This window comes from Aptenodytes forsteri, unplaced genomic scaffold, assembly GCF_000699145.1.
Source record: "Aptenodytes forsteri isolate BGI_AS27 unplaced genomic scaffold, ASM69914v1 Scaffold193, whole genome shotgun sequence".
NCBI classification, from domain to species: Eukaryota; Metazoa; Chordata; class Aves; order Sphenisciformes; family Spheniscidae; genus Aptenodytes; species Aptenodytes forsteri.
This window is the reverse complement of record NW_008795405.1, coordinates 4,990,462-5,009,040: the sequence shown is the minus strand read 5'-3', so window position 1 is coordinate 5,009,040 and position 18,579 is coordinate 4,990,462. Positions and strand designations below refer to the sequence as shown.

At 35.7% G+C, this 18,579-nt stretch overlaps 1 protein-coding gene across 1 annotated transcript in view; it reads left to right on the top strand.

The window, feature by feature from the left end:
* The window catches only part of CEP128 (centrosomal protein 128), a 141,651-nt gene that overhangs the window by 80,344 nt on the left and 42,728 nt on the right, over positions 1 to 18,579 (top strand). The window contains exon 18 of the mRNA XM_009280750.1: positions 15,634 to 15,683. Within this exon, the coding sequence (XP_009279025.1) occupies positions 15,634 to 15,683 (50 nt within the window). The remainder of the gene's footprint in view (positions 1 to 15,633; positions 15,684 to 18,579) is intronic.

The window sequence follows — 18,579 nt, the reverse complement described above, 5'->3', positions numbered from 1 at the left end:
AATTAAAAGCTTTCTTACAGCATTTATCAAGGACTGAATCCCACAGAGCTATAACTTTTTTGTGTGCTTTACTCTTCTGACAGTTTATTAAAATGCCCAAGCTGCTAAAAGATCCCTTTTTTCAGAGATTGGTAAGGAAACTTCATTTCAGGACCAGTGTCTTTCAGCTTCCTATGTTATCTGCTGTCCTTTGCTGTGAACGTTGCAAATGGATTGTTTAGCTCTGATCTTCAAAGAGCCCATTTAGGAAATATACTTCTTAAGCTCCAAAGAATTACTCCTCTCAAGTAGCAAGTGTCCTCGGCTAGAAAAGCTTTCTGTTTTGCAGCTGATGGCCTCCTTCGGTTTGCCCAGTTACTTCAATTCAAATGAGTTGTACTAGCTGCTTCATGAAACTTGATATCCTTAATCTTTGACCCTTCCTTATCTGTTAGGTCCAAGATCAGTTCTGTGTATTTTTGCATTAAGATATGCAGTTGCCTTTCAGATGTAGCCAAAAGGAAATTTGCTGATATGCATAAATATGGTTGCGATGATAAACATCAAAAAAAGAAAAGCCTAGGATATTAAGACAGAACTCACTGAAGAAAGTGGCATTCAATTTCCTGTTTTGTCATTTATATATGCCATACCATAATTTTTATGTAGCTGCTATGCCCATAAACATATCAACATAATTTTCTAAAACAAGAAATGACAAATTATTTTTTCAAGCTTGCACTTGGTGAATGAAAACAAATTAAGTTTCAATTTCTTTCTGTGTACTGGAAGACTTTATTCATCATCAGAAAGGAAATGTTTCTCCATTCAGAAGAGAATCATAACAATTATATATTGTATGCGGTGACAAAACAGAATGTTCAACTGTATTTTCAATTTAAAATGTCAACTGTTGTGAAGATGTCACTTTGAGAACATTTCTTACTATATTTTGTTTTATATAATGCTGATTTTCTTTTTCTTTCCAGGTTATCTAATAGGGTTTCTAATCAAAACTATGGGAGTAAAAGCCATTGGTCAGTTAGCTTGGGTAGATCTGTGCTACAGACAGAGGTGTGATTACAGCTCTCACACAAGTCCAAAATAATCATGAGTTAGTGGGTCAGACTGCAGTTTCCCATTCAGTGGAGCCACTTAATGTCACTGCAGACAAAAGGCTAAATTCTTGCTTCTATTTCACTCACTCCCATCTGTGCTACTTGCTCCTTCCCTTGTTTCATGTCTGCTCCTCATTGGACCCTTCTATAACCATATCTTACTCACTGTTAGCCCCATAGGACTATTTGTGGGTTTTGCCAGTATACTCTGTTCTCATTGTAATGAACTAAATTGACCCTTGTGGAGGTCCAAGTCCAACATTTTTGCCAGGACAAAGTAAGCAAGAGCAATGCACAACCAGAAGCAGGGAGCAAAGGGACTTCCATGCCTTTCACCAAAGGCAATCTGCAAATGCAATCTGCAAATGCAGTGATGTGATCTGACCACATCTGGTGGAACTGGAGCACTTAGTGCTAGCACCATTTCAGCTGGGGTTGCACTAGCTTCTGTGGGACATGAAGCAGGAGTAATTACAGTCATTAATACCCAAGCTAGCTTATTTAAAGCTAACTACTTTAAGTAAAGAACTTCACTGTAGTATAAATGTACTATTAGACTGTTAGTGTAAAAGTTTGCTGGCTTCCCAGCCTCTTGTAAAATTTGAAGTGTTTATTCACTAGCATTGTAGGTTAGATTTTTCTAAAAAAAAAAAAAAAAAAAAATCTGTTCTCAAGATTTATTTGTAATAGGAACATTTTTGCCTGCATTCCGGCACTGGTTGGCAATGTCACTGCTGCATGAGTAATCAACGCCTATATACATGATAACAGTTATGTCTCATAGTAGAATCGAGTCATTATTGAAACACTGGCATTTAAGGCCTTAGAAGCATTGATAATCTTCACAAAATGCTTAGTGGCAGTAATTCAGCAAGGAAATGGTATCTGCACCCACTTACAATTGAGTGATTCATGGGTCAACAACAGGTTGCTGAATGGAAAGGCAAAAACTTAACGTACGTTTATTCACATCCCTTGGTCGGGACCTTTATGAGGTGTATGGAAGATCATATTTACCCTGTCACAGATGATAGAATTCTGTACAAACTCTGATTATTTAAAAAAAGAGTGGCTACACCTACACAAAGAGAAGCTTGAAATCATTGTGATTGATGCTCTTCAAGATAGTACCAAACCCAAGTATAAGATACGGACTTTCTTAGAAGTGCTGTCATTTATCTTGATTGATATTTTTCATCTAGGGGAGATTATGCTTCTCACATGCTGTCAAACTTGTAGAAGAAAAAGCAGTTACTTATCAGACTATTTTAGAGATGATGCCAATATGGTTTCTAACAACTATTTGCTAACTGGATTTACAGCATCTTCAGCTAGCACACTTTTGAAACAATGAAAATGTCCTTTTTAAACCTTTGCGGGGACAGAAAGCATGAATGAGATCAGACTTACAAGAAGCAAATGTGTGCTGACCCCAAAAAATATTATCTTTAAAAAAAGTTGAAAAAGCCACAGAACCCAAAATGACCGGTTACTGTTGCAAGTTACTAGTCTTCTCTCCTATACAGTAAACCTGGTAGACCAGTGTCAAAGGGCTCTCTTTTAGCACAATGTGTTCTAGTTGGCCTTTTCTTCAATTACTCCAGCCAATGACTTATTTGTGTATTTCAGTTGCTAACTGCAACTAAGTAGATGGTTGTAAAAAGCCAGTGAAGCGGGTTGTTTCCCATTCACATCAACATTTTAATTGTGACTTGTGTTTTCTTTGAGTTTCTTGAGTGTCAAAATAATTTCTAAATGCAGTGGGTCTCAATGATCTCCTCACTTACCTTTATTTTTACGGTTTTTAATCTTATTTTTTCCTCATAAGAAACTATGCATAGTTGTAACTGAAAAGAGACTTCTGCGATTGTAGTCAAGCAGCACCAATCTAAGGATAGTATAAAAGAAGAGTTGGAGTCTTTATATTTTGATAGATATTTCAGTAAATAGTAGCCAAAAGAAAAGCATTGCAACATACTCCAAATCAAGTGTTTCTTTTCAAATACCAAGTGTATGTGTGTTAATGAGTTCTCTCTGGGATATGTATCTTTGATAATAAGCAAGACGAAGTTTGAAACTCCTTTCTCTGGTACTGAAATTCAAATAGTATTTTCATTACTGCATTTAATGGCACTAAGAATTTTGTTTGCCATGAAGAAAGTTCATCTTGCACTTAAAAAAATTTCTGTCTTTTTACCTGCAAGTAGAAGACAGCTCAGAAGCTACACTAACTGGAAGAATTTCACAGTTGTTATTGTTTGAGGTTTGGATTTTGTGTTGATCGGAAGTGTTGAAGTGCAGTTACGAGACAATGTTCCTTAGCTCTCATAAGAGGAGGGCATAGGCAGTAACAACGCTGGTTTCTCCTGCTATATTCTATCAGTTTTTCATCCTTAACTTGAGCATGTTAAATGGAAAAAAATGCAATATTGACACTTTTGCCTTCTGGTTTGTTTAATCACTGGCATCTTTAAGTTTGCTATGATGACTGTTGGCAGATATAATTTTACACAGGACATAAAGAATGTTACAAGATGGGAGTGGCTTGCAATTATTAGGCGTTTTTTGTATTGCTTAAATCATTGATTTGAGGATAGATTCAACCAATGTCTGTTTGACTTGTTTTTAATCTTCACAGCAACCTTCTGGTTATTGTAGATTTATGGACGTAGTTTTTATAAGTAGATATTTAAATTGTAATCAGGAAATGACAGAACCCTGAAACTCCAAACTTTTTTCAAAAAAGCCAACCAAGACATTAATTAAAATTAATTGAAAAAAATTAAATTTTGGCAACTGCATTCTTGGTATCTGGTGTGTCCCATTTTAATTTTCATGGCAGAAGCCATGCCTTTCAGATAAACTTTTGCTTTACTGGATCAATTTTCCATGTTTTTGTTCAGGTTTTTTTTTCATTGTACCATTATTGACATCTGTAGTTCTTGTTTTCAGACAGGAAAGTTCTTCTTTCTGTTTAAATTATTTATTTATTGTGAAATATATATATATTAAAATAAAATTTTAAGAAATCATTAAATAGAGGCATAAAGAGAACTTTAGCCCATAGCGGTTTTCTCTGTCAGTAGAATCCTGGTTTAGTGAAGGCTTTAAATAAGAAAAGCTATGGTGGTGCCATCCTACAGCAGATGAGGCAGATTAAAGTCCATAGTGCAAGGACACTCTCTCACATAGGAGATGTAATACTTCCTGCCGAGGAAAAGTGGCTGCTTTGGATCAAGACAAGTTGGTTGATTAATGAGGCTGCCAAAAACTGAAATACAGGTGGTCTGACTTTATATGCTTTTACATCTCTCTAGGGAAGAGTTGAGCAAATAATGTTTTGCAAACAGAAGATTTTCTATAGCTCTGCAGTTGTGGCTTGCCAATTTCTCAGTGCTTCTGTGAGTTAATAGCTATATGCTGCTGTCCCAGCTGTGTTGATTTTGACATACCATCTCGCTAGATTCTAGAGGAGACCCTTGATTCTGTTCTTGCTGGAATTCAGCTTACTTATTTGGACACTACTTCAGAGAACAAACAATACCTGGGACACCACCTCTGAATTGATAATAGTGGCAGCTGTTTAGAGAAGACATTCATAGCTCTAGATGACAAATCTCCATAAAGATTTGCATTGCCATACGGACAGTTCCTCTTCCAGATACAAAGATGTGTTTGGCACTCCTCATAAAGATTAGTTGGTATGCATCACTAGTGACTCAAGAACCACAGTAAGGTCTCTAGATATGATCCACTGCTGCTAGGAGAGCCTGTCTTTGAATAATATGCCACATGTACTTGTTCTGTCCCTCTACTGTAAATTCATCTAGCCCTTTCTCCTCTTCCTCATTCTTCCCACCCTGCTTGTCTTCTTAGAGACATCCTTCTCATTAGACCTTGCTTTTACTTGAACTTTGTTTTTATTCTCTCAATTCATGTGCCATGAAGTATGCAGCTTCACATAAAAGGAGAAAGAATTCTGGAGTAACAGAGGGCAAGAAAACATTTCAGATTTAAGAAAACTGAATGCCTGTATTGAGAAAATTCAAATTCTGAGTTCTGACTGTCAGCCATAGTCCACTCACTCCAGAAGTGAGATTGTTCTGTGGCTCTTAATATAGAGCACTAGTTTCCAAACTTTTTTGATCGCACACCCCTATCGGTAAAAAATTTTTGAGCATGCACCACTAACATATGTATATTTATTAATAATACACATAATAAATATACATATATCTTGATAATAAATAAATACACACACCTTTGGGAGTGCAACCCCACTGAGCTAGAAGACGACCGTTATTCTGTGCCTTGATCACGTTTTCATAATGGAACCATATTTGATTCAGAATAAGACAACGTTTTTATTTTATCACTTCAAGGTTAGCCTTCTGATATTTTTATGTCACTAAGTGTTTCTTACTGAAACTTACTAAAGCATCTAGGAAGTGATCTTTGGGAAGTTGTTCTTCAGTCATTATTTAACTAGAAACCCTATGGTCCCTTAGGAGCTGTTTGGAATCTTCTACAGCATGTCTGCTGGTACACAGAGTCATTCAAAGGAAAATGATGGATTGATTTCTTATAGCTGTTCTTCAAGATATGTTAACTATGTATGTATTCACAACCCTCCTTTCCTCCTACAGTAGTTTTCAGTTGAGAATCAATGTGGTCCAAAATAAATATGGTAGACATAGTTTAACATCTCTCTCCCAGCTAATAAGTTAGGCAATTGCTAAGACATAATGAAATTTTGTGCTGTTATCACCTTTTGCATTCATAAGAATATCTTTTGCGTGGATTTCAGTGCATTTTACTTTAAGCCTCACATCAGCTCTCTGAAGATAGGGAAATATTTTCTTTAGCCATTTTTAAATGAAGCACAGAAAATTTCCCAGGAAGATACTAACACGAGTGGCAGAGCCAGGAATAGAACTAAAAAGTCTTATGTAAGCATTAGAAAAAAAAATCTCATTCTTTTGATAAAGGCCTCTTTTAAAAATGTGTAAGCAGCACATTGGAACCTATAATTCTTTCTTTGGTAATCTTGCAGTATAGTTTTCTGAATGTATTTAATCTCATATTCAAACAAACTATTCCAACGCAAGTATATTTGGACTGTAGAAGGGGTTATAGGACCTTGGCCTAGTATCTTGTGTACTTAAACTGTGTATGTGAAATAGACATGTATCCACTCTTGTACTTTTGAATTCGGTGTAAGGCAGACACTGTAATAGTGCAGGTAATGGCAGGTACAGAGGGGTTATAGAACTGATGAGGAGAATTAAGGACAGCTTGAGACAAATGAAAAGTTGGAAGAGGTTTTCTAAATGAAGTGTGGGAGATAATTAACTTTTGAGTATCTGCATCAAATACGAATCAAAGTGAAAAGGAAATAAAGAGAAATAACGGTGTGAAACATAAGGAAGAATTATTGAAGGAAGTAAAATAGAAGCAAGATTTATACGTGTAAAGAAGTCTCTGACAGTCCAGACATCGTTTAAAACAAAAGGAAGCATTTTTTTTACACAGTACATGCTTCAATTACAGAAACTTATTGTTGCAAAATGTTCTGGCATCCAAAAAACCAAATAGGTTCAGTGAAGAAATAGTCAAGTTCAGATAGATCGTGGATGATCCGGATGCAGTCCTTTTTCTTAGGAATTCTCTCAGCTGCTCATTGCTGGAAGCTGCCATTAGAGTAAATAACACTACCTTTTTTTATCCTCCTGTCTTAATATCCACTTGTGCTTACTGTCTGAAGTGGGCTGTAGGCTGCATGGTTTTAGCCTGACCCAGTAAGATACCACTAATCCCTAAAAGTCTCATAAAAGTCATGAGCACGAGTATGACTTGAATAGAAAGTTATCTGAGAATCTTAAATTGCACTTCTTTGTTGTCCCTCACACCCCCCAAATGATTACATTTCCTTTCCGTATGTTATCCTTTTCTTTTCCCAAAGGCGATTAGCTTCTTTGCAAATAAGGAAATATAGACCAGGCCAGCACTGGAGATGCAAACATTTAAAAGTTGTGTGAAAAAATATCAAACCTTCTTAAGCCCCAGGGAATAGAAAGAAAACACGGTATGTTCTGTTTCCTGCATAGCAATAAGTCTCTTAGGGAATCTGAACAGTGAACTGTTTCCTTCTCTCTTAGCTTCAGATGCCTTTTTTTCTATTCCCTGTTATGATTGTGGGTGCTGTTTCAGGTTAATGCAAACAAACGCACCACTGTAGGTTTAAGAATCTCCTTTGAAGTTCCACAGCAGAAATAAAAGTGTATACCTAAAAGGTATCAAAAGAATGAATTTGTTAAAAAAACTTCAAAGTTTTGTGTAAAGTATATCCTTTTGAAATATTGACTATGTTACTTACTAAAGACTACAGTAGCTAATTGCTAGAATTTATAAAGGCAAAGAATATGGCAAAAGGGAATCCCTTTTTTTTTAAATGGTATTCCTTTGAGTTTGGAGGCCTTTTTACATGTGGATGAGAAAACTATTGATTTAGACACAGGTAAACAGCTGTTTCATTCTTGGTGGTGATGAGCACTGCATTGATTGCAGTGGTGGTAACTGAATTATAATCTTTAAAGAGAGTGGAATGTGCTCAATATTAATATAACAGTTTGCTAATGGACTAGAAAGCTCTAATGAGTATTAAAAATCACTTGAGACTTTTTGTATGTTTAGCAGAAGCTACAACTAAAAAAAAAAAAATGCAGTGACCATTGAGTTTGGTTGTGAAAACTATTAACCATCTGAATACAATTCCAAAAAAAATAAATTTTGAGCTTTCTCCCTGGTTTATCTGCATTCACTAAACCTGTGAGTGTGGTGGGGATGAAACTAGCAGGATAGAAATATTCTGTATCTTAGAGATACTGTATGTTGTATTCAAGTCAAACAGTATCATCTTTGACTTCAGAGATTTATTTATTTTTTTAAATCTTGTTTGGGGATTACATAAACACATTCTGAAATGCTCATAATTTATGGGCCTTGTTCTACACTAGGAAAAACTAAAGTTCGAAGAAATACCTATTTCTCTAGAGCTCTTTTAAAATAACAACATGTTTATGTAGAAATTCTCTTAATGGCTTACATGCATGGCAAGTGCTGTTTCAATTAGAGTAGTTTGAAGCGAGTCCCGGTACTGTTTTACATCTCAGTTGTTTTAGTGCTAGGGGTGATTTGTGGTGTCTGGCCTGACTGTACGAAGGTCCAGCCTCACAGAAACATCTTTTAGTATTGAGTGTTTCTGGACCATGACTGTTGTCACGGTACTCTGAGGCCATTCACCAGCATCATACTAACGCAGGTACAGGGAGAAATTGCAGTTGTTCTGTCTCTTCCAGCCATGAATATATCTATTCTGAAACATTTTGCTTAAACTGGTTCAGTTAGAAACAGCTTAATTCACCCCCCAAAAAAGGGCCTTCATGTCAGATTCGTTGTGTGAAGGGTAAAACTTGTAAGTGGTATCATATGTGATTAAACTTTGCTGGGTAGGCATGTGCAAGATAAGTAATTTCTAGCTGAGAGAAACTGGTTTATTCAGCTGCCTGAAAATTCCTTCAGACTTGATGGAAACCTGCTTGGCTGCCTTCGGCATCTACAGGAATGCTGCAGTATCTGTTCAGCAGCTTTGTGGGAAACATATCCAAATGATGATTGAAAGTCATGGGATGTGTATTTGAAGTGAGAATGATAGGAAAGACTTGAAATAAATACACTGCCGTTTTTGATCAAAGCAAATTGAAAGATAGAATGATCAGGATGTCTAATTAAGTGATTTCCCAAGAGTTTGCCATACACTTGTGTAACATAAAACCTAAATTTCTAGGGTTGCAAACTTTGGGAAATCAAAAATAGTTTTACTAATGTATAACTGAAAGCCCTGACTTGTGTTTTAGGGAAGAACTGTTCTTAGCTTGATGAAGCAAAAAATATATTGACACTTTTCTCCAAACTGCCATTCTTTTCTGGTAATAACCTGGATTTCTTGTTTTAATGCCACATAGTAGCAGTATTTTGTGTGCTATATGAGTTGCTATATAGTTTCCTGTGTGATCTGCAGCTGCTCCAGAGGGGTGAGAGTCTTGAGTCAGACCTGCCGGCAGCTTGCAGATATCTTGGATAGTTTACAGCATATTAGCTATGTATGCAGAACTGAAGCGCAAATGTCAACTTCAGAGTAATCTGGATCACATTTTAGGGTTTTTGACTATATGACTAGATATCTGTGACTATAAGAACAGATTTTGTGTACAGTTCTGTATTTCTGCGTTCCCCTTTGCTAGAACAAGTTGTGAATTAGCAGGTACCAAATTGAAATTCATAGTGGTTAACGTACAAATCTAGTATTGATCCGATTTGTTGACTTTTCTCTGGCGCTTCAGTCTTCACAGAGAATGTGAAGCAGAATGTGGTCTATCACTATCTTCAGTTTCTTAAAATGGGAGGTCATGCATTGTTTAAAATCCAGTTCCTGCTTAATAATGAATGAATGCTGTTCAGTATTCTTTCTGAAATAAATCTGTGATTTTTAATTCAAATTCTCGGGAAGTTGCTTGCTCCAGGTAATATAAAGTCAACGTCCTGTTTCCCAGCTTTGTTACTCCCAGCACAGAGGTAAAGGAGTTGAACTGCTTTTTAACATTCCAGAGTTAGTTATTGGCACATTAATGGATCAGCTAGGATAAATAAGATAGTACAGTTGTATGTTACTCATTCCAATCAATAAATATCTGCTCCTAAATCTTATTTTCTGATACTTTTCACCAGCAGTGAAAATGACAACTGGTGTGTGTGTGTGAAAAAAGTCTGTCTGAATAACTGCATACCTTTTTTCCTCACTTATCTGAGAGTTATGATTGAATACAGAATCTTCATCTCCAGGTTAATATTTGCACTATTTTGCAACATAGTATGTTGTTTCAGTGTCAGGTAAACTGCAAAAGATAATGATTCTTATGGAATGTTTTAAATCATAACCTATGTATTTCCTGGAATTTTGATCAGATAAATCTAAGCCACTGTGGTATAACTGCAAGGACACTCAGTTGGTGTTCACTGATGCATAGCTAAATGAGATATAAACCTTAGATGATTTGGAGTTGATTGATAAATAAAATAAAAACACTGTAAATATGAAACTAGCAGGATAGAAATATTCTGTATCTTAGAGATACTGTATGTTGTATTCAAGTCAAACAGTATCATCTTTGACTTCAGAGATTTATTTATTTTTTTAAATCTTGTTTGGGGATTACATAAACACATTCTGAAATGCTCATAATTTATGGGCCTTGTTCTACACTAGGAAAAACTAAAGTTCGAAGAAATACCTATTTCTCTAGAGCTCTTTTAAAATAACAACATGTTTATGTAGAAATTCTCTTAATGGCTTACATGCATGGCAAGTGCTGTTTCAATTAGAGTAGTTTGAAGCGAGTCCCGGTACTGTTTTACATCTCAGTTGTTTTAGTGCTAGGGGTGATTTGTGGTGTCTGGCCTGACTGTACGAAGGTCCAGCCTCACAGAAACATCTTTTAGTATTGAGTGTTTCTGGACCATGACTGTTGTCACGGTACTCTGAGGCCATTCACCAGCATCATACTAACGCAGGTACAGGGAGAAATTGCAGTTGTTCTGTCTCTTCCAGCCATGAATATATCTATTCTGAAACATTTTGCTTAAACTGGTTCAGTTAGAAACAGCTTAATTCACCCCCCAAAAAAGGGCCTTCATGTCAGATTCGTTGTGTGAAGGGTAAAACTTGTAAGTGGTATCATATGTGATTAAACTTTGCTGGGTAGGCATGTGCAAGATAAGTAATTTCTAGCTGAGAGAAACTGGTTTATTCAGCTGCCTGAAAATTCCTTCAGACTTGATGGAAACCTGCTTGGCTGCCTTCGGCATCTACAGGAATGCTGCAGTATCTGTTCAGCAGCTTTGTGGGAAACATATCCAAATGATGATTGAAAGTCATGGGATGTGTATTTGAAGTGAGAATGATAGGAAAGACTTGAAATAAATACACTGCCGTTTTTGATCAAAGCAAATTGAAAGATAGAATGATCAGGATGTCTAATTAAGTGATTTCCCAAGAGTTTGCCATACACTTGTGTAACATAAAACCTAAATTTCTAGGGTTGCAAACTTTGGGAAATCAAAAATAGTTTTACTAATGTATAACTGAAAGCCCTGACTTGTGTTTTAGGGAAGAACTGTTCTTAGCTTGATGAAGCAAAAAATATATTGACACTTTTCTCCAAACTGCCATTCTTTTCTGGTAATAACCTGGATTTCTTGTTTTAATGCCACATAGTAGCAGTATTTTGTGTGCTATATGAGTTGCTATATAGTTTCCTGTGTGATCTGCAGCTGCTCCAGAGGGGTGAGAGTCTTGAGTCAGACCTGCCGGCAGCTTGCAGATATCTTGGATAGTTTACAGCATATTAGCTATGTATGCAGAACTGAAGCGCAAATGTCAACTTCAGAGTAATCTGGATCACATTTTAGGGTTTTTGACTATATGACTAGATATCTGTGACTATAAGAACAGATTTTGTGTACAGTTCTGTATTTCTGCGTTCCCCTTTGCTAGAACAAGTTGTGAATTAGCAGGTACCAAATTGAAATTCATAGTGGTTAACGTACAAATCTAGTATTGATCCGATTTGTTGACTTTTCTCTGGCGCTTCAGTCTTCACAGAGAATGTGAAGCAGAATGTGGTCTATCACTATCTTCAGTTTCTTAAAATGGGAGGTCATGCATTGTTTAAAATCCAGTTCCTGCTTAATAATGAATGAATGCTGTTCAGTATTCTTTCTGAAATAAATCTGTGATTTTTAATTCAAATTCTCGGGAAGTTGCTTGCTCCAGGTAATATAAAGTCAACGTCCTGTTTCCCAGCTTTGTTACTCCCAGCACAGAGGTAAAGGAGTTGAACTGCTTTTTAACATTCCAGAGTTAGTTATTGGCACATTAATGGATCAGCTAGGATAAATAAGATAGTACAGTTGTATGTTACTCATTCCAATCAATAAATATCTGCTCCTAAATCTTATTTTCTGATACTTTTCACCAGCAGTGAAAATGACAACTGGTGTGTGTGTGTGTGAAAAAAGTCTGTCTGAATAACTGCATACCTTTTTTCCTCACTTATCTGAGAGTTATGATTGAATACAGAATCTTCATCTCCAGGTTAATATTTGCACTATTTTGCAACATAGTATGTTGTTTCAGTGTCAGGTAAACTGCAAAAGATAATGATTCTTATGGAATGTTTTAAATCATAACCTATGTATTTCCTGGAATTTTGATCAGATAAATCTAAGCCACTGTGGTATAACTGCAAGGACACTCAGTTGGTGTTCACTGATGCATAGCTAAATGAGATATAAACCTTAGATGATTTGGAGTTGATTGATAAATAAAATAAAAACACTGTAAATAAATTATTTTTGTAAAACTACACAAAAGTATGATCCCTAATTTTGCAGACAATATCCTGAACTTGCTGTTGATTTTGAGTGGGATTAAACAACTGAAACATATTTGATTTTTTGAAGAGTTTTAGCTTAGCTCATTATAGGATTGTGAGCTTCATATTGGGCTAAAAATAAAAAAAGGAAATATGTTGATGAATATCTTTATGTCTAAAAGTAATTTCTCTGCTGTCTTTTTCCATGTATTATTCATCTTTTGGGAAGAACCATCAATGCCTGAAGGTGCCTTTGTAATGCTTTTTTATTAATGCTGATTCTTCTAGAAAATCTATAAATTGATGTGTTCTGCGCCCCATGAAAATAATGATATATTGCTTTGAAAAAAACAAGAACCCTGTGGTTACATTAGGCCTTGAAAGATGATCATAGCAGGATTGTTCACAAATGTAGAAACTCATGCCACTGTGCAACTTCCTTTAGGAAAGAAAGTTATAATTAGAGAAGCTCAGAGGCTGCTCAGAGGATGACAGAAAGGAGCCTCCACTAGGGCTAGTGACCATCTTTGCTATATTACAAACACAATGCATTCTCTATCTTAAATTTATTGTAACATTATTTTCTGGCGCTGAATATATAAAACATGTTTGAACAAGAACTTAAATATGCGAAGTGTTTTACAAATTGTAAAACAGAACTTTTCAGATCAAGTAAGCAAAGCTATTCTGTCATTATAAATAGCAACGTTTAAAAGACTGATACAATATGCTGTATTTTTATGGGACTTTTTGTATAGCAGTTTAATATGTATAGCCTTAATGCTTACTTTTTTGCTTTAGCTTTGGAGAAAACATGCTATTCTTCTAGATGGAGTACTAAATGGAATCATCAGTTTAAATGCAGAACTTGCTTCTTAAATACACGGTCATAAAGGGTGACTCTGTAAAGTAGGTATATATTGTCAGTTAAATAACACCACTTCAATACCTACCTGCCCTTCTGGGGACAGAGTTTTATGAAGCATCCTGCAGGACAGCCAATTTAGGCAGTGGTACAGTAAAGTAAATGGACTCTAGATATGCCTAATTTCAGATGCAGTACTTTCAAATCTAGAGACTGTTAGCAGAAATTAGCTCAATTTACCTTACATTTATAAAAGGCCTTTGAAAAGAACCTTGTAATAACATCCTTTTCACTTAGAACAATCATGTCTATACAATAGAATCTCAAATACTGCATTAGAATGAAAATAAAGCAAAGTGAAGTATAAGAATCTTTTTTTTGTCTGATGGAACATGGGGAAGAATCTTTCATTCCCCATCCCTTTCTCATAGACTTATTCCTCCCTCCTCTTTTTTTTTTTTTTTTTTTTTTTTTTTTTTTTTTTTTTTTTTAAATGCTACTATTACAATACAAATTTTTACCAACTCAGTTACAACACTGGAATATACCCAAAGAAAACATACAGGGCAGCCACTTTCCAAACCCAAATTCTTGCACTAATGTTGATGGCAGTACATTTAGCTACAGTAATTTATATGGCAGTTGAGTCACTGTACTGGAAAGCATACCAAAGAATAATCCAGAAAAACATGAATGTGCCAAAAGAAAGTGAAGAAACAGTCATTTTATTAATTTTAAGAAAGGATTTGAAAAAACTGCATAGAAGCTAGGGAGAAAGAACAGCAACTCAATCTCTCTGCTTGTGAAAGAAATAACTAAAATTTTGTAAGTTATCTCCATCACTTTTTAAAGGACTGGTGCCTGAAAATAAGTCTCAAATAATCTGCATGCAGTCAGAAATGGATAATGAACTATGAGAAAAGAGGTAAGAGGTTAGGGTGCTCCCAAGGAGGCTTCATAACGAGAGAAAGGAGAAAGAAAAGTAAAAGATTAGCGAAATAAAGGAAAGAAGGCAAATTCATGTCAGTAAGTATTTTAAGTAGTTTCTATTGTAAGTCATTGAAGCTAATCTTTAATAACTGAACTATGCATTTATCAGTAATTTTTATTTCTGAAGGAAGTATACACAGGTACTTTCAGTTAGCTGTTTTGTACTTGGATGCTGAGGGAATTAACAGTCAGAATTCAGTCCTGTGAGTTTGTCAAGACAATTTCATAATCTCATAACTCTCCTAATTGCTAGCAAACTGGAGCATATCTTGATTCAAAGTCAGTCTCTAGCTTAGTTAAAGCAGTGCTCTTCTCATGCAAAACTCATGAGTGAACTCTGATAGTTAAAATAGTAATAAGCCTGCAGCATGTTTTTTGTTTTTCCTGTTCTCCATGAGGTTATATAACTTCAAGGTTTCCCAGAGTTCTAAATATCATGCAATTGATAAGAACCATAATTTTAATCATAAAAATATGTGAGTGAAATAAAATAGAAAAGCAACTCGTGACATATCCCACAGAACTCAAACAGAAATTAATTTCTAACATGAAATGTTGCATATGTGCATGTATGTACCAATGTATATAATTGTCACACAAATGAATACAAGATATTAGGATTTTACGGTGTAAAGACTATAAAAAACTTTTCTGATACGTTTGTTACAGTGAACTGGCTATTTCCGATATCAAAATTGTTCCATTTTAGTGAGAGAAGGTAATTATTGTGATAATAGTCAAAATTGTCTGCACTCGTTTCCCCAGGGGATGTTACTTGGTTGTTAAAAAAGTAACCTAGAGTAACTTTTCATATATAATTGCATAGCTTTGATGATCTACTTCTGTTTTAGTCAATTTTCAGTGTGAATCTCTCTGATTTTTTTTTTCATTCCATTCTAAAAATACACCAAACTATTGATTTAAGCGTAGGCAAGTTTTTCTGTGAATTTGAATGCTTTTCCCCCCCCCAGTTAAGCTGTCATCTTGTGGTTGTTTTTCAGTCACCTCAACAGCCCATGCTTGGAAACAATCATATCGCTGACACATTTCATCAATCAGTTTAATCAGCGAAAAGGAATGTTGTGAAAGGTGTAAAACAAAAAACTCACTGACTGTTTTACACAGTACTTTTTCTGTCAGGACACGAGACAGGAAGTCAAATTTACAAGTTCCATTTTTCATTTTACAGAGCTACTAGAGAAGACTCTCAGAAGAGAGGAAGAAATTGGAGTTCTCCAGGTATACTTTCTGTTTAATAACTAGCTACACTTTTTGTCACCCTTAAAATTACTAAATTGTATTACAACATTATGATTTTCTGAACTCCCTTGTATCTTAAATTCAGCTTTGGAAATATATGCAGCCAAATGCAGACTTGATAGCTAGTAATACTCACTGCTGAGTTTCTGCTCACCAATTAAGTTGCACATTAGAGAAGATTAAAGTAGTCAGCGTTCTATGAGTCAATAAATCTAGTCCATCAGTGAAAAGAATGCTGCTTTTAAGTCACACTATATACTGAAGTTGTTCTGTTATGTTATACTGCTGACTTCACTGAAACTGTATGTGAATAGGGGCAGTGCAAATCTGCATTCAGAACTGCAAAAATGCTTTATATTCTACTTCATTGGTTGGGTTAGATTTTCTGGGCTGTGTTGCTTTCTTCTGTATCTCCAAATAAAACTGAAAGTAAAAGATTTTAAGTAATTATTTTAAATCTCTGAAACATTAGATGTCCATAATCACCTTCTTGAGAAAGAAGGGACCAGTTGATATATGCTAGGACTTGATACAATATAGTAAATCCTCATTGTATGGCATCGAGCAGTAAAGCTGCTTGTGCTAAGCACTTTAAATTTGCTCTTAGAAAGTAAGATTTACCCAATGTTCAGCTTTGGAATAGTATTTAAGCATTACAGTCAAAGAAAACATGCTCCTTTGAAATGAAAATGGCTAGGAAAGCAAAACCAAGCTGGAATGTCTAAATTGTGAGGCTCGGGAGGTTATTAGGGAGGGTAGCATACGTATTCTTCAGAATACAGAAGGAAAAAAATAAATTTTTAACAACAAATTACAGCAAACAATATCCAACATGAATATAAAAAACTTTAGATACAATATGAAGAGTGTATCAATGAAGCAGCATTCTATAAGTGTACTGGATGCAGGACATTTATGAGGGAATTAATGAAGATAAGGCTGTTAAGGAAAATGAAATTATGTATTGACCTGAGTCTTGACTACAGGAGTTTGTTTAAAGATACGCCTTCTCTTCTCATATAATAAACAGAAGGCATTTTGAGGGCTAGAGATATCAAAGAGTTAGTGTAGAAACAGTTTGATCCAGTAAGAAGAGACAAATTGCAAGACCCAAAAGTTACACAACGCACCAATCCAGCTGTTTCCTGTTCAAACAAAGATCTTGGCCTAGCTTTCTGGCAGCTCAAGTTCAACAAGGCTGAGAGCTTGTCTGCGCAAGCAGTTTACACAGGTGCATATCTAGTTACATCAATGTAAAAAGATCTCCTTTCATGTGAAGCAATTCTGCATCTGCTTTCATGTGAAGCTCTATAGTTGACAAATTGTTCTAATGATGTTACTTCTGATTGAATGAGGAGTAATTTTATACTGCAGAAAGTTTCATCGTGTCTTGTGTGCATACATGTGCTTGCCTGTATTTCTGATGGTCTGTCAAGTTCCTGATCAAATTGCTTTATGCCCTTCCCTAACTGGCGGTTCTGGTTAAGTGTGTGACTTGTACTGCTCTGACTGCTATTTTTGTATTCAAATGCTTGATAGCAGTTCTTTACTCCTTCAGGTGCCCATGCTTTCACAGTCAAAGTACTCGGCAAAAACCATATACTATTTTTCTAGATAGTGTTATGTCCAGCTTAGTCAATATGTTTCAAAATGTTCCCAGTCTGGGATCCTCTGTTCTTGTAATGTTGTAGTCTAAACTTGCACTGGCTGAATATGTACAACTACGTGCTAGCAAAGTTGTAAAAACCAACTTGTGTCATCATGACTGAATCTCCCCAAGCTGTTGCATATCAATATATAAAGCATAGGAAGTAAGAGGAAAGTGAGAGTTTCTTTAAATATGGCATTTCCTAGAGCTGAAACTGGCACTCTTACCCTTTTGTTAACTGGGTGACATGGAATACTTGTTTCCTCTGAGCCCCAGTTCAGCAAAGCATGTGCACAATTGGTTAATGTATGAATGCTTTCATTGAAGTAGATTGCTAGAAGGTAATTGTTTGTCAAATTAAGGACCATTAGCAAATAGATTAGTACTTTTTGCCTCCAGGGCCTACAGTCCTTGGATGAGATTCCCCTGGTATTAGGTTCTACTCAGTTAGTCCTTGGTTCAGTAGACAATAGGTCATGTTGATTGTTGTTATTTTTTTGTCTACAATTCCTGGGGTACTGTTTTCATAAGTATCTTATCTATACAGAGAATTATATGCAGTATATACTTGATGCGTTTTGTTTGCAGTCTAAACAGACCGTATGTGTAAAGCATGTTCAGGAAGGAGGCGGACAGAAGGATTGTATGTTTTAGACTATGGACAGACGATTGAAAGCAGTCAGGTTATCATGGCTGAAGGAGTTATTTCTTGTTATTTCTTGTTACTTGAGCTGTGAACTAAGACCGTAGTCTTAGAAAAGCTAGAGACATGAGGAAATCTTCTGTCAGAAAGCAGTGTATTGCTGTGGGCAAATGATGACTGGGGATACCATGAGGTTCTTTGCCGTGTCTCTGCATCAAGTAACAAGAATATTCCCCAGAGCTAAGGATGTATGTTTTATTATGCTTTTAGTTTGGTCATTTTTTGAGGGGACACAAAGAGCACCTTTTATTAAAAATAATTTGAATGAAGTACAATTAGTGCTTCTACGATGCCGTCAGCTGAAAACCACAAAGGGCAGAAAGAAAAAAGCAGTTTTATGAGGATTGTTCCTGGAAATATTGGGCTAGTAGTTTTAATGTGTTCCTCTAGTCAGGGAATATGTTGGACTGCAACTAGCATGACAAAGAGAAAATAATACCTCATTAAGCAGACAGTGGGAATCTTTATAGCTACATCTATCTATGTGAACGTGACTGTTGTCTCATATTATGTGTCAAGATGGA